The sequence below is a fragment of the Apus apus genome, chromosome 5 (genome assembly GCF_020740795.1).
Source record: "Apus apus isolate bApuApu2 chromosome 5, bApuApu2.pri.cur, whole genome shotgun sequence".
Taxonomy (NCBI): domain Eukaryota; kingdom Metazoa; phylum Chordata; class Aves; order Apodiformes; family Apodidae; genus Apus; species Apus apus.
This window is the reverse complement of record NC_067286.1, coordinates 43,220,781-43,237,140: the sequence shown is the minus strand read 5'-3', so window position 1 is coordinate 43,237,140 and position 16,360 is coordinate 43,220,781. Positions and strand designations below refer to the sequence as shown.

At 42.5% G+C, this 16,360-nt stretch overlaps 1 protein-coding gene across 2 annotated transcripts in view; it reads left to right on the top strand.

Moving 5' to 3' along the window:
- The window catches only part of SPTLC2 (serine palmitoyltransferase long chain base subunit 2), an 82,649-nt gene extending 72,820 nt beyond the window's left edge, over nt 1-9,829 (top strand). For both annotated transcript variants that reach the window (XM_051620889.1, XM_051620890.1), the window contains exons 11-12: nt 4,079-4,208; nt 9,080-9,829. In XM_051620889.1, the coding sequence (XP_051476849.1) occupies nt 4,079-4,208; nt 9,080-9,199 (250 nt within the window). In that variant the 3' untranslated portion in view covers nt 9,200-9,829. The remainder of the gene's footprint in view (nt 1-4,078; nt 4,209-9,079) is intronic.
- The last annotated feature ends 6,531 nt before the right edge of the window (nt 9,830-16,360 follow it).

The following is a 16,360-nucleotide window of genomic DNA, read 5'->3' as shown; positions in this document are numbered from 1 at the left end:
GTCTTATAAAACATGGTACCTTCCCATATGTGATCCTGAGAAAACTGAGGCTTATAGCTTGGAGCAGCAAGAAAGCACTTCAGGGAAGCAGTTTTCTTAGAATCACAGAATCCTCAGTATTGGAAAAGACCTTCAAGATCATCAAGCCCAACTGTCTGCCCTACAACCCCTAACCACTAAACCGTCTCCTGGAAATCCCATTTTTTTAACACCTCCAGGGATGGTGCCTCCAGCACCTCCCTGGGCAGCCTGTTCAAATGCCTCACCACTCTTTCTGTGAATAAATTTTTCCTGATTTCCAGCCTGAACCTCCCCTGGTGCAACTTGACCCCATTTCCTCTTGTCCTATCGCTAGCCACCAGGGAGAAGAAACCAACACCTGCCTCACTACAGCCTCCTTTCAGGTAGTTGTAGAGGGCAATGAGGTCTCCCCTCAGCCTCCTCTTCTCCAGGCTGAACAGCCCCAGCTCCCTCAGCCTCTCATTGTAAGATCTGTTCTCCAGACCCCTGATCAGCCTAATTGCCCTTCTCTGCACCCACTCCACTACCTCGATGTCCTTCCTGTACTGTGGTGCCCAAAACTGCACAGAGTGCTCAGTATGTGGCCTCACCAAGGCCAAATACAGGGGCAGGATCACTTCCTTGGTCCTGCTGGTCACACTATTCCTGATGAAGGCCAGGATGGTGTTGGCCTTCTTGGCCACCTGGGCAGACTGCTGGCTCATGTTCAGCTGGCTGTCAATCAACACCCCCAGGTCCCTCTCTGCTCGACAGCTCTCCAGCCACTGCTCCCAAGCCTGCAGCACTGCTGGGGGTGGTTGTGGCCAAAGTGCAGGACGTGACATTTGGCCTAATTGAAACTCATACAGTTGGCCTCAGCCCATCCAACAAGCCTGTCCAGATCCCTCTGCAGAGCCTCCCTACCCTCAAGCAGATCGACACTCCCACCCAACTTAGTGTCACCTGCAAACATACTGAGGGTTCACTCTATCCCCTCATCCAAATCATCAATAAAGATGTTAAACAGGAGCAGCCCCAGCACTGAGCCCTGGGGAACACCACTCATGACCAGCTGCCAGCTGGATTTAACTCCATTGAGCACAACTCTTTGGACCCGGCCATCCAACCAGTTTACGATGCAGCAAAGAGTGTGCACATCCCAGCCACGAGCAGCCAGCTTCTCTAAGAGAATGCTGTGGGAAACCTTGTCAAAGGCCTTGCTGAAGTCAAGGTAGACAACATCCACATTCCCTTGTCCAATAAGCAGGTCACCCTGTCATAGAAGGAGATGAGGTTAGTCAAACAGGACCTGCCCTTCATGAACCCCTGCTGACTGGGCCTGATCACCTGGTTGTTCTGCGTGTACAGCGTAACAGTACTCAGGATCATCTGCTCCATCAGCTTCCTTGGTGCTGAAGTTAGACTAAGAGGCCTGTAATTTCTTTGATCATCCTTCCATCCCTTCTTACAGGGGTTACACTGGCTGATTTCCAATCTGCTTGTACCTCCCCAGTCAGCCAAGACTGTTGATAAATGATGGAAATTGGAAATTTTACCACTACATGCCATATTTTAAAAGTTGGGCTGTTTTTTTTCCTTTTATTTATATGTACATATATACATATTGTATATGTGTGCTAAAGAGAAGCTGAAATTAAATGGAAATTAACATTAGTAGTCACTGGAGGAATGTTTTTCAGCCAGCTTTTGAATCGGAAGCAGACAACATTTCCAAAGATGAACTCTGACCAAAAAAAAAAGAGAAAAGCAGGGGGGATGGGACATGATGGGACACAACAACATGTATGTGATGAATCCCAGTTTTTTTAAGAGGTCTGTATTTTATAGCTTGGGTGGTGTTGTTGTAAATACTAACAGTACTGTCACATGACCATGAGCCAGCAATGTGCCCTTGTGGCCAAGAAGGCCAATGGCATCCTGGGGTGCATTAGAAAGAGTGTGGTTAGTAGGTCAAGAGAGGTTCTCCTCCCCCTCTATTCTGCATTGGTGAGGCCGCATCTGGAGTATTGTGTCCAGTTCTGGGCCCCTCAGTTCAAGAAGGACAGGCAACTGCTGGAAAGAGTCCAGCGCAGAGCTACTAAGATGATTAAGGGAGTGGAACATCTCCCTTATGAGGAAAGGTTGAGGGAGCTGGGTCTCTTTAGTTTGGAGAAAAGGAGACTGAGGGGTGACCTCATCAATGTTTACAAATATGTAAGGGGTGAGTGTCAGGGAGATGGAGTTAGGCTCTTCTCAGTGATGACCAGTGATAGGACAAGGGGTAATGGGTGTAAATTGGAGCATAGGAGGTTCAAGGTGAATATCCGAAAAAATTTTTTTACTGTAAGAGTGACAGAGCACTGGAACAGGCTGCCCAGGGAGGTTGTGGAGTCTCCTTCACTGGAGACATTCAAAACCCACCTGGATGCGTTCCTATGTGATGTACTCTAGGTGACCCTGCTCTGGCAGGGGGGTTGGACTAGATGATCTTTCGAGGTCCCTTCCAACCCCTAGGATTCTATGATTCTATGATTCTATGAACATACAGTTTTATAAATGCTTATGGACTTGTGGGCTGCTATGTGGATAATTAAGGCTAAAATTCTGCAAGCAGGATATAATGTATATGTTAAAAAAAACTGTAACATAAACAAAAGCCTTGTTCAAGGACAACTTAGCTTTGATAATTGCTTTACAGTGACTGTGCATGATGCAGTGCTCAACCAACACTTTGGAATTTGGAAAGCATAACTTCATTTTAAGCTGTACTGAACATCCATAATGCTTTTCTGGCTCAGTGAGGCTTCAGTCTGGCTAAGCACTGTGGTTCTGTGAGGAAACATCTCCTAGCACTCTGTATGAAACTAGATACAGTCTTCCTCCACCCTTCTCAATATTACCAAATTTTAAAGGCCTATAACCTTTATGGGAGCTGTAGAGTCTACAGTGTGCACCATCCAGCACACAGAGGCATACTGTTTTTAATGCCCAGCTTCTCTACCAGTCAGTACAATCTTACCCATGCAATTGTTCATGGAAATGTTTATGAGGTGAGCAGTTGGGCCAGTAACTTTAAAACAAGCAAGAACACAGAGCGCTGATGAGATTTGGTCCTTAGGATCTGTATCTTGTAGTCTGCTTTTAAAATAGTTTGTGAGTTCTAAACTGATAGAAAATGAAGTATATCAGGATGCAACTATTTACAAGGAAAATTATTGTAGCAGAAGTAAGAGGCAGGAAATTCTAAAAGTTGGTAAAAGGATGTTATTTTTATACATCTTTTTAAGTCTCTTAAGTTCATTGCTATGTCTTAAGACAAAGTCAGCTGAAAAAGGATTAACCATTTCATATGGCCTGTAGAAACACTCATAATTGCACTGCCATTACAGAAGAGATCTGTATCTGATCTAGATTGTCCCTCTCAGTCCATAAATCACAGTTGCTAATTTCTTTAATCCACATAAGAATTGGTTTTGTTGAAGATACTGTTGACAGTTGTATGAGGTTTTTGCATTTTCCTTAAAAATGTTTGGTATCAGATTATCTCCATTTATTCTGGCAATTCAGTAGTTCCCATAATAGGCACTTAAAAAGCAGTACAGTCTGTGATGCCATAAAGCACTTTAATGGAATTAAGCTGATGAAGACAAAAGCATCTTGAAACTGCAGAAGCATCTTCTTATGGGGGTTGCAGTTATGGGGGATTCCTTGTACAGTCAAACTTCTGAGCCAAAATCCCTCTTTCTGATCAGAAAGATTTTTCAAGCTTAGGTTACAAATCCATTTAGAAACAGCCTGCTGAAAGACCAGCCTCTGCTACATACAATCTTACAGCTTTGTTAGAACTTAATACAGTGAAACCTTTTGTGGAGGACCTCCTTGGGACAGAATTTTAAAAAGGCTATTGTGAACAGATGTTCTGCCTCTAAAGAAAAGCATTGCAAGCTCCAAATTGTGTTCTTACAGGCTTGTTTCCACAAAGGCCTGTGTGGGTTAACATACTGAGACCTTCATGGTGCTGCTGCTTCTTTGCCTCCACTATTCTTATTCTGAAGATCTTTCTTGTTCCCTCTGGCAGTGCGTTTGGGCGTGAGATGCTGAAGCGGAACATCGGTGTTGTGGTTGTGGGCTTCCCTGCCACCCCCATCATCGAGTCCAGAGCCAGATTCTGTTTGTCTGCAGCTCATACCAAAGAGATGCTTGATACAGTAAGTGTCTCATCTTGTGTTCCTATCCTAAACAGATACAACAATTGTCTATTGTTTGTAGACTGGTTCAGTGTTTCGTACACAAACTAGTTGAACCTCGTGTTCAAAGCCTTGTGTAGTTGGGCTGACAATGACTCCATCTCTCTTCCCTTGCTTCAACAATGCAGAATGGCTGACAATAGTAAATCCCAGGGACTTTCTTTTACTATTTTAAATTATACGAGAGAGACAGTCTCATTCCTTTGAGGCAATGTTTTTTTTTTCCCTCTTAAGAGGCTCAGGCTTTACCTTCCACTGAATCTTTTAGAAGGAAAAAATTCTGCTTCTTTTAAACCCTAGATGCAGAAGTTAAGGAAAAAAAAAAAAAAAAGTCTGAGAACCTCCAATACATCTATATTCTTTTCAAAAAACATGTGCAAGCCTCAGCACATGATTCTCAGTAGTGAGAATTTTTATTCCAAAGATAACTGTTCCAGTTCTTGTTTACAGGTTCAGGGCACTGTGTCTTACATGATCCTGTCCTAAATGAGTCTGTGCTACATGCGATGCCTTATTGACTCCTGTCTGCACTTAAGTGTATTCCAGCAGAAATGGAGGTCACCTCTAAGGAGGCCTGCATAATAGTTAGGAGATGCTGCCTTAAAAATTAAGGCCGGAAGTTACTCTCTGACTGATATAATTGAAATGAAGTTATATTAATAAGCTGGACTATCCTTATTATGTCTTGGTGGGGTAACTACATTAATTTTTGAGTCTTCTGAATTATCTTATTTGGACACGTATGTGGGCTGCCTGAGGCTCTGTCAAAGTTCTCCATTTTATTTTTTTCCCCATTTTGCTTGTCTGTGACTCAGAACCTAAGCTAGGTTGACTCATGACCTTGGACTTCAGGAGGGTAGACTCTGTCCTGTTCAGAGACCTGCTTGAGAGAATCCCATAGGATATGGTCCTTAAGAGAGTAGATGTCCAGGACAGATGTTTGGTGGTGTTTTTGTGTGGGTTTTTTTTGTTTGCTTGTTTTTTGGTGTGGGGTTTTTTTGTGATTTTTGTTGTTGTTGTTGTTGTTTCCTTTAATAGCCCATTCTGACTTACAGGGGAAAAAATGTAGTGGGAAGCCTGCATGAATGAACAAACCAACAAAAACATAAAGTGGAAGCATGAAAGAGGTGCAGCAGGAACGGGTGACCCAGGAGGAATAGACAGTCTTAAGCATTCAGTGAACGGGGTCAGGAAAGCCAAAGCCCACCTGGACCTGAGTCTGTCAAAGGACACGAAATGTAGCAGGAGGGCTTTTATGAGAGTCTTAGTAGCAACAGGAAGAGTAGAGAAAATGTAGGGCTGCTGCTGAATGGCATAGGGATCAGGTGACAAATGACATACAAGAGGCCAGGTCCTCCCTGATTTTGTTGCATCAGACTTTACTGAGGATGACTTGCCTTCAGGAATCCTGGGTCCATGAGGTTAGTGAAAAAATATGGAACAAATCAAGTAAGGGAACATTCAAACAAGCAACATTCAAGTCCATCGGACCTGATAGGATGCACTCCCAAGTGTTGAAGCAGCTGGCTGTCACTGCAAGGCCACACTTGATTATTGTCTTTGGAAGGTCATGGTGATTGGGGGACAGTCCTGGGGACTTGGAGAAAGCAAATGTCACCACTGACTTCAAGAAGGGCAGGGACTGTGGTCTGAGGTTGAGAAGACTGCACAAAAAAATATAGATTCAATTTTTTCAGACGTAACTGCCATCAAACTTTCAAATCAAGAGCTGAAAATGCCTTTTTTTTTTTTCTTTCAGCTTTGTTAGGAAAAATAGGCAGTGGACTGTGCAGTTAGGTAATGTATATTTAGGGTCATTATCAGTTAAACAACCTGCCATGTATCTGTGATGCTATACTTGCTGCTTCTGAGTTGCTTCTGCTTTGTAAGAGCTGAGAGATTCTGCCCTGACTTAACTGCTTAAGGAGTTCCTTCACAGCTGCTTGTCCTGCTGATCTTCCTGTAATTATCCCAATTCGGTTGCTTCTGTTCCAAATAAAAATTCTAAACCAGTATGTTTGGAGAAGGCCTCCTTGCCTTCCTTTCGCCCTCTGTAAAATGAATGCTACCACAGACTTGGCTCAGAGCATGGTAATAGAACTCAGTGCATTCATACAAATGAGGGAGCGTAACTTGTGGCTGGGTAGACGTGGGGGCATGAATGGGAGGGAGGTGGGAGGAAGGAAAAGAATGTAAAATCAAAGTCTCTGAAATCATTGCTGCAAACTGAGCTACAACTGAAACTATGCAAACTTGGTGTGCTGGTATTACCTGAGCAATTATGCAGCCTTACTGTTGGTTAGATTCTTGGACTTCTCTCTCAGTGACTAGCTGGAGTCTTTACCATAAAAAGTTGCTTTTGCAGGGTCTGTATGAGTATAATACTTGCTCTCTTCCAAAACCAATCTGTAACTTCTATTACTCTGCTTTAAAAAAGCTCTTTCATGTCAATTCACTTACAAGTCTTTCTGCTTTTCAGAAAATGTTTCAAGTTTTGTGCATTTAACTCTACAGACTAATTTTAGAGTACGCCTGTAATTGCTAAATGCTCTAAATTCCTTGTTTAATATATCAGAGCTTCTCTGCCTAGGAAAATTAATCCAGGACAAAATGAGGTGTGAATTTTGAAGGGAATGAAGAAATCCTGATTTAGCTCAGCATGTGGAAGCTTTGTTCCAAGTTAGTGTAATCCACTTTAAGTTTCAAAACATCTGCACTCTCTGAACCCCAAACATTGGCAAGAGGATTTAATAAGGACCAAGTCTTTGTCAGTGAGTTTTTGTTGTGTTTTCTTGTGATGCGGTGGAAAGGGATTGATTTCAGGCAGCTAATCATTAAGGCAGCCCTCTGATCTGATCCTTCTGCTGAATTGTGGCAACAATATCCAGGATGAAAAATAACTGAAATTAATAGACTTGAGGAGAGCTGGTAGAAAGCTTCTTCAAGTCAGTGACAGAAAGAACCTGATAGCCTGTCCATGTGTGCATGGATGCTAACTGGGGCTGTTACAGCATTTTTTTGTAAAGAAAATTTATCTGGGTTTAGAGCATGGGGAAGAGAAGCTTGTCTTGTAAATGCTGATATTTGTAATGCTTACTTGTTCTTATTAAATAAACCCACATGATGGGGAACAGTTCTCAGTTACCATTTTAACTGTTTTATGTAAATAAAACTTCCTTGCCTGAAAATATTTGGCTCAGGATCAGAGTGAAGTCCCTCATAACCTGCATCCCTGTGGGCTGGTGCTTTCTTTTCAGTGATGAAAAATATATTACACTCTCCTGAAGTCAGAGTTCACCAATGCCATTTCCTTTGTAGTCTTTGCTGGTCACATGGTCCTTTTTGTTTTAAATTAATAAAATCCTAAATCTGCATTCAAGAATAACAGTTAACAGACTCTTTCAACAGAAATTCAACCTGAAATTGTTTCCATATGGATCTTTACTTTAAGCTCTGGCAAACTGTGCCCACACTTTTTGTTTTGTTTTTACCAAGGTCGAACTTCTGGGTTTGTCGTTCCCCCAGATTTTAAAGTGGAGAGGTTCTTGCTGCCAGATATAACAAGCATGAGAGGCCATTGTTTAAAGAAACAAAAACTTGAAGTATCCATCCAGGAAGGAAAAGCATGTAGGGATATTAACCCCCATCTGCCAACTATTCTCAAGAGACAGGCATTTGACCCAGAACATGTTAAAACCACAGCATTAATGTTGAATTAGTGGCATTCTGGAGGAATGCTGAATGTACCTATCTGAATAAATTTACAGTTGAAGGGAGTGCAGAATGCCAACTTTTGAGTTAAAAAATCACAGTGGCATTTAGAAGTCATCTTCTGAGCTAATTTCTTGGTTACTCACCTATATAAGATAATGAGCATCATGTACTGTTGCAGTTTTTGCAGCAACTGATTTATTGTGTACCTTGCTCCAGGAGTGTTTTGTAAAGAAATGAAGTTTGGCTGTTAACAAACCCTATTGTGAACCAGAGATTGCAATATAAAGAAAGTATGATTAACTGAGCCAGGACTTTTCTCCTTTCTAACCCTAGCAGGTGTTTTATCTCTGGTAAACTTTTGCATTCAGGTCAAACCATGAAAGGTTTTGTTAGCTTACTAGCAGTGTTCTGGGCCATCAGTTGCCTGGGTTTTGCCTTTGAGGCAACCTCAGTCAGTGGGACTTGCTTTCCAGGACGAAAATGCTTGGAATCCTACCCAGACTAACTTTTTTCATTACTCCTTGGATTGTCTGGCAGAAACTTCCCTTGCAATGTTGTTTACAATACAGAGTTTGCATCTCTAGTTGTATATGGACAATTAACCAAATGTAGATATAACAGATGCATCAACAGACCTTGTTAGCATTATATTGCAGTTTGCCTTTCGCTGTCTGACAATTTGAAAAATACACTAGGTCAGAGATGGTATAATAAATAACACATGTTGTTTTCAAATTGAATGATACATAAAGAGGAGTCAAATCTCCATGTACATTTTTTCCTGCTTCAGCTTGATTACCTCCAGGAAGGGAGGAGGAACATTGTTCTCGGTTTTTCCATCTATGAATATTCATGGATTTTTGGGGGATGACTGTGAAATTTGAATTAGTATTGCTGGATATTATGAATCTGCCTTGGAATCTGCTGCTCACTTGGTCTCGAGACTTCTGCATGTTAAAATCAAAACCAAATCCTATGCACCTCTGAATCTAGCATAGTCAACTCTCACCTAAGTGAAATGCCTGCCAGAGCAGTCTGCAGGCTTGCGTAAAGGAAGATGTGCTGATAATGTGCTTGCATCTGTCTCCTCTGCTGACCTACTGTGTTCTTCTTCTCAGGCTTTAAAAGAAATCAATGAAGTTGGAGACCTTTTACAACTGAAATATTCTCGTCACCGTTTGGTACCTCTTTTGGACCGGCCATTTGATGAGACAACATATGAAGAAACAGAAGACTGAACTCCCTTCATGTGCCTCGGTGGGAGGGACACACCCCGTGGGACATTGCGTGGCACACAGGCCACAGCATCTGTGAACAACAGTTACGACTGCTTAGCATACAAGACATTTCTTCACAATACTGAAATGGCCACATCAGCTCTAAAAGGCATTTTGTAAATAGGGAGAGGAGAAAAAAAGCTTTGATTCCTGTGTCTTCGGGGTCTGGCCCTAGAGGTGCTTGGCTTTATTTTTTTCTTGTTGCTTTTTTTATTTATTTGTCTCAATGAGTTCACAGCAACCCAAGCTGGCTGTTGCTGATCAGCTCAGACTTTGTATGCACCATTAGCCTCCCAAATGCTGGCTGAGATGTTGTAAGCATGTGTGATGCTGGCATAGCAGCATTTCCAGTGTCACTGCTAGGTGTCTGACCTTCCCAGTAAGGAGTGATCTGACCTGTCTGCTCTTGAAGACTTTCTAGAGAAATCGTTGATTGCTAACTTTGACATATTTAACAAGATGGATAATCAACCAAAGTTTTGTTGTGTTTTGTTTTGTTGTTGTTTTTTTTTTCTTTTGCAGTTACTTGTGTTTAAAACTTGAATTTAGCCTTTTTAAAATAAATGTGTTGTTGACATGTCACTGACAGGACCATTGTTCCCAAACATTATTTAGTTTTGTAAGCCACGGGTAGAAGGACTTCTGGGACTCTAGCCTCTTTTCCGTCCCAGTATAGATACCAGATTGTCTCCTGGTTTTGACACTAATTGTCCTCTTGATAGAGGGTAAGTGTTGGAGAGGGGTTTTGTTAATTTTATTTTTTTTTTAATGGGCTGTGTTTTGTCTTCCTTCTGACATAATTCTATTTGGAAAAAAAAAAAAGATAAATAGGTAGTTCTAGTGTGTGCTGCTTTCTCATCTTCAGGTTAATTTCTCTTGCTTTAGAATTACCATAAAACCGTGAACAAGTCTCTGTTAAGTTCTAGAGGGTGCTCTTGGGATTAAGTAAACCACAGCAAGCCTTGCGCTTCTTATATTAGGAGAACCACTCATTTGATCTAGGTCTGTGCAAGACTCATTACTACCCTTTGCCACGCTAATTCTCTGTTTTTTTTTTTCATAGATGAGGTGGTGTTCATTGGTGTTGTTGCACAAGGCTTTTATGCAAAGAGTTTAGACAGCTTGGATCTTGTATCATATGTTTACATTTCAGCTCATCAAAAAAGTGTTGGCAGCTGCACGTCTGTGTCGATCGTCTCTGAAGAGAGAATGTCCTCACAACTGCATTTAGTTTGAGATCTTTATTCTTTTGCATTTCTGTTACTGAGATCAAATTAATGTTCACTGAGCCAGTTGCTGTTTGGAATCTTTATTTGCATGCTGGCTGATGAAAGTTTAAATAGACACCATTGCTGCAAGACACCTTCACAGTGCTCTGCTACTTAGTCATTGCATATTGAGTTCTTCCAGTGAACAGAATGGATCATTGAAGAGGTACCAAAAATTTTATAACAGGAATCAGTTGCAGTATAGTTTTTTTCTGTATTTTATACCTTGGACATGCGGGGTTTCTGCAAAGATAGTAAAGCTTTACCATCCTGTCAGTTGGGTTGGGCCAGCTCTTCAGTTTGTGTTAGCATGATGGTTTTTGCAGGGGACTGGAATTTTTTAAACAGATTCTTCATCATAATGCTAAAGCAGAGTGCAGCTCAAAGCTATTTGCCTGGTGCTGAAAAAATACCATTTTTTAAAGTAATTTTATGCTCACTCTGCAACTAACTGGGAAGGAGCACTTTGGTCACCAGGACCAAGAAAATACATCTGGTGATTTAGAGCAGAGTTGGCTTCTATTTTATAGAATATCTGTCTTAATGCATTTATAGGTCTTGTTCTGTTTTAATGTAACAGAACTTCAAAAAACTGTTTCAGCTTTTTACCATTGCATTTCAGAAATGAAATATAATGAGAACTAAAATTTCAAAATAGGTCCAGATAACTGTTTCTGTCATAGTCCACTAATGTTGATTTGCTCTCCTTCTGCAGCAAGGTGTGTGCACAGTCCAGGGAGTCAGTAACCAGCAGGTGCAACTTTGATACTATGGAGTAGTCTCATTTGTTCTGCCGTGGAGTGAGTAAATTGCAATTACACAAGCTTACTTTCTCGCCTGTGTTCTGCCCAGGACTAGCTCTTAACATTCCACCAGATGACCTGCTCTCTGACTTCAAGAAGCTTTACCTCCAAGAATTACTGCTTTTGGGTTTTTTCTTTCTGGGCTGTAGTAGGGAACAACAGGAGTTTGGTGCAGGAAGCCCTGACTCCAGCCCTGGTCTTGTTGACTTGATCATGAAACAATTTAAGATGGGACAAAACCAACCACCTGAAAGGCATAGGCATGAGTCAGCAGGGAGCTGTTTTGAGCATTCCCAGATGTACAGCATAGTGGTGTCTGCTGCATAGTCAATTTGAAAACTGTGATGTATTAAGTTAGAAGTGAGTTATCGTAGCTTAATCAAGTCTCAAGTCTTAATCTTGTCTCTGGGATTCCGTTTTAGGGCAGCTTGTCTTTAGAAGGGAGCAAAACATCTGGATAAATCTCAGTAATTCAGATAACTCCTGTGTGTAACACTTCTGAAATTGTCAGTGTTTTAGAATTACTGGTTTCCACTGGGATTCCAGTTGCACTTGTTGAGGAAATTGTTTTCATGCTAAACTTGTGCCATTTAGTATCTTTCTGCTATGTCATGCTGTCTTCATATGACTTTGAATACTGGGTTGCAAAGACATTTCAGAAATAATTCAGGCAGTTAGCAGCATTTGTAAACTGCTGGGTTACATTTCAGTCCTGCCATATCCTTTTTGGGAAGGAATTTTCCCCCTGCCCCAGCCCCCGGATGCCTTTTGTTCAATGGAATCTGTTTTGCCAAAATCTGGTACCTTTTGAAACTGCTTCTGAAAAAGCAAGGAGTTACAAGTCCAAGATTTCACACTTTTAAGTCAGTAATTCACTGAATATGAAAGCCAGGAAGATCTTTTCACATCTACTAAAAAACTCCACTCCCACAACTGAAGGAGCAGACAACTGCTGGTTTCTACCAAGCAAACCTGCAGCATGTCATAGTATGTGTAGGATGGATTGCTGCTTTTTATATTTATGTACGGACCAGAAAACTGTCTCCTTTTTGTCCTGGCAGTAGAAGTGAATGAAAGAACCAATCTTGAGAGATCACAAAGGAAGAAAAGCTGCTTAAGAAATAGACTTCAGTCTCTGCCAACTTTTCTGAGACATTCTAATTGAAAATGACTCCTGGTATTTCTTAAGAGATGCAAAATTCAAAAGAAAATGAAGGCTGCTTTTGAACAAAGGATTTTGCCCTGTACTGTACTGGTTAAACTTACTCAGAAATATACAATAGTTACCTTCCCAGTACCTCTCTGAAGAACTTGGCAAGCAAGATTTTGCATCTGCTGAGCAGTATGAAGAGTTTAGAACCTTTATAGTTTTCAAGGCTGATGGCCGTATTCTTTTACTCTTAGGAAAATGGAGAAGCTCCTATTACCAATCATCAGTGAAGTGAGAGATCTGCTTCTTGTTAGAAACCAGCCTTCCCAAGTAGACCTTTGTCTTAAGGAGCCTGATTCATAATTTTTCTTTACTTCTTTGGCAAGAAGAAACCAAGGGGTTTTGTGTCAGAATATTCAGAGCTTGCTTTTTTTTTTTTTACACAAGACACCAACTTTTGTACAGTATCTTTGTATATGGCATATTTAATTCTTTGTTTAGCTTCCTTTTTTCTATTTTCCCCTTCTAAGGAGTGTCCTTAAAGAGCTGTTCTGGTTCTTAGGTTACTGGTGTAAGGCAAAGACTCAGGAGTGAATTGACAGAGCATCTTACCATGATGAAGTTGTTCTGTGAAGGAATTGCAGTGTCCATCCTCCTCTTGCTGTTTCCTTTAAGAGTGCAGAAGTGGTACCCACTGTCAGAGCTGCACCTTTACATGTAGCAAGGAAGTGTGCATGTGAAGTCAGTGACCCATCCCTGTGCTCTGTGGTTGAAGGACCAATACAGCCGAGATTGAGGAAAGGAGCAGTCAGTCATCACTTATTCTCAGCTGTACAGGGATCTTTCCTGAGTACTTGAACAAGCATCCCTCACAGAGGAATGCAACTTTCAGTGCCCAAAGGGACACTCCTCTAAAACTTCTCCATGAAAAGTAAACACTTTCTCTCCCTCTGTGCAAATTTTAATTTCTTTACTTCTGAAGAGTATTTGGTTTATAACTGTTTACTTGCCCAGAAGCCATGTTATCTATTCAGGCAGATCACAAGAAAGGTTGGAGGAAAGGTGGGAGCATGAGCTCTCCATTTCACCAACACCTTATAGCATTGGATCTGGAGTGCTATGTTGAGCTCCCTTGGCTGCATCACAGAGAAGGAAACTTGTGGGGATTTATTCTGATATGCAATGCACAGTCCAAACTTACACAATTTATATGTACAGTTTATATATATTGTTTTTACAGTTTATGCTCAGCCTGTGAAAGTGTCAAGCATGCAGAGATCTGTGTGGGTGGCACCTTCTGCACAGAGATCTGAGGTACCTGCCTCTGTTCTGCTTTAGCACTAGTGAAGCACTGCCTGGGAATGCCTAGTATGACCCCTCAGCAGGTGCATCGCTGGCTGGACCTGACATCTAAGTGGCATTGGACCACTACTTGGGAAAAGCACCCATCATTTAACCTGTGTAACTTGAACATGGTTTTAAAAGAAAAAAGAAAAAACCCAACTCAGATGCTGTTGTGATGGCTTGTAGTCTTGTGAACATTCCCAACCTTGCAGTTGTTCACCTGTTCAAGGATTCAGATATGAAGTCTTGTGCTTTATCTTTCACTAAAAAGAGAAGTGCTTGGTGCAGACGTTGGAGGAGTTATGTCCCCATAAGGGGGGGCTGGGTGAAAAAGATGATAACTGTGGTGTGTGTTGAAGGCCTTAAACTGTGACTCTTGGTATGAAGAAGTGAAATTAAAGCTGATCTTGAAGAATGCAGTGGATTTTAACCTATGGAGGAATATTCTGTGCTCTTAGTTAAGCAATACATACTGCTGTTTTCTTGGGAGGAAGAGAGAGGTTCAACTCAGTTTGTGTTTGATCCTGCCTAGCAGCTGTTTAAGGAGCAGAAGAGGTGTCTGTATGTGAAGGCCAAAAATAGTGCAGTTCTCTGCACCGATGTTCCTTGGCTGCTGGAAGCAGGAGACTTATTGAGAGGGTGGGGGATTTCAGAAGCAGTGGCAGAGCTAGCAAATTAATTTCTTCAACAGTAGGTGAACAAGTCTCGCTACAATATGTCAGGGGTTGGTGCCATTCCAAAAATACCCGTGGCGAGGTGAGACATGCGCCAAACCATCTGACTGCTGTAAAGCATTCTTTTTTTTCACCAAATCTCATCCTGTTCAGACAGTGTTTCTGCTACCCCTAATGGTATATTAAGCTAAATACATCTCCAGCCTTCCAATATTATTAAATTCAGAACAGTTTGAGAGGGATCAGAGGAATACTGGAGCCTGAGGCTTTAGGCTTGCAGCCCCAAAGCCAATGGTGGCCCACATTTCCACAAGCCCTGGGCAGAATTACCAAGTCACAGCACTTTGTCTTAAATTGCACTGTATTCTTATGCCTCTGTGTTGCTATAATGTACATATATATTGGATTTTTTGTAGATAAGACATTTTAGATAAAATTTTTAAATGGGCTCCCCCAAAAATATTTTATGCCAGATGTCTACTTTTTTTTACACTTGAGATTAACATGTTGGATGCTTTGTGGGCAGGGAAAAGATAAACGAATGGTACATTGGCTTTAAAAGGTAACAATGCATGTTTAAAAACAAAAAACACTGGAGAAAAATCTGCTTGGGAAAAAAATCCATTCAAATATATTCTATGTTGTGCATAATAAAGACTTTAAAAAAATGCCATATTGTAATTTTTTTTCTTAATGCTGATGAGGCTTTTCTCCTGTTAGGGAGACCCTCTTACCCTTCCTACCCAATGCCTCTACCACCCTGCAACAAAAAAACCCACAACACCAGTTGCGTACTGGAATGGCTTAGTAAAGCCATAGCCTGTACGAGGGCTCAGATCAGTGTCCCTCTCTGGCTTTGGACTGCGCAGGCAGGAAGCCTTGCGTGTGGGATGTTTCTTACCAGCCTCGGGTCCATCACACAGAGCAGCCCGGATGCACAGGCTGGAGAAGCCGCTGCTGTTGTGGAGAGACGGGTCCGCGGAGGTGACTGCGGGTCCTGAGGCGCAGCGGGCTCTGCCCTTGGGTGCTGCTGCAGGCTGCCATGCTTGTTAATGCTTGTTAATGGGATGTTTGAAAGGGCTTCTTGATCCATCTCACATGGCGTTCTTGACCTCACATCTGTCTTGCAGTCTGTGCCTTGTTTTCAACATTTCCTTCCATTCATCTCAGCCTTAAGTTTGCATAAACCAGATGTCGGTATTTGAAAAGGAGGTGAGGGTCCTGTTTTCAGCTGGGGGTGCACAAACGGGCCCAGGTGACTTGCAGGGCTGTGCTAAAGCTGGACTGTTTTTCCCTGCTAAGTGCCCTTTTCTGGGGTCTGTGCCAGCACTAGCACGTTAACTTGGTGGGCTGCAAAACCTCCTTTCAGTGTTTTTTCCCTAAAAATTATTTCATAGTAATTTCCTTAATACTTTCCTTCACAGGCTAAGGAATGCCTGTGGAGATCCTGGAAGAAGATGCTCTGTAGACCCCAAGTCAACAGCCACGCCGTCTTTCCAACGGGCTTTGGGAGCTAGAAAGGATGCTGCCGGTGCGGGAGAGCAGATCAAAGAGTAAAGACTAATTCTGAGTGACGGCAACTTCCTCCCGCAGCTCTGGGACAGCGGAGTTTCCACGGGGGAGCACAGAGCCCAGTTTCTCCCTGCCGCGGGCTGGCCCGGGTTGGGGTGGCCCCATCTCCGCGCTGCAGCCGAGCGGCCCCTGCCCGAGAGCCGGGAGCGTGGCGGCCTTTGCAGGCGCGATCCGGCCCCGCGCACGAAAGCTTTTCTTCCCAGCGGGAAGGCAGGAGGCTTTGAACCCCCGGCGCGGCTGAGCCCCCCTCCCCAGCCGGCCTGGCTCCCGCCCCTCCATCCAGGGCGCCTCCGTCCTCCCCGCCCGATGCG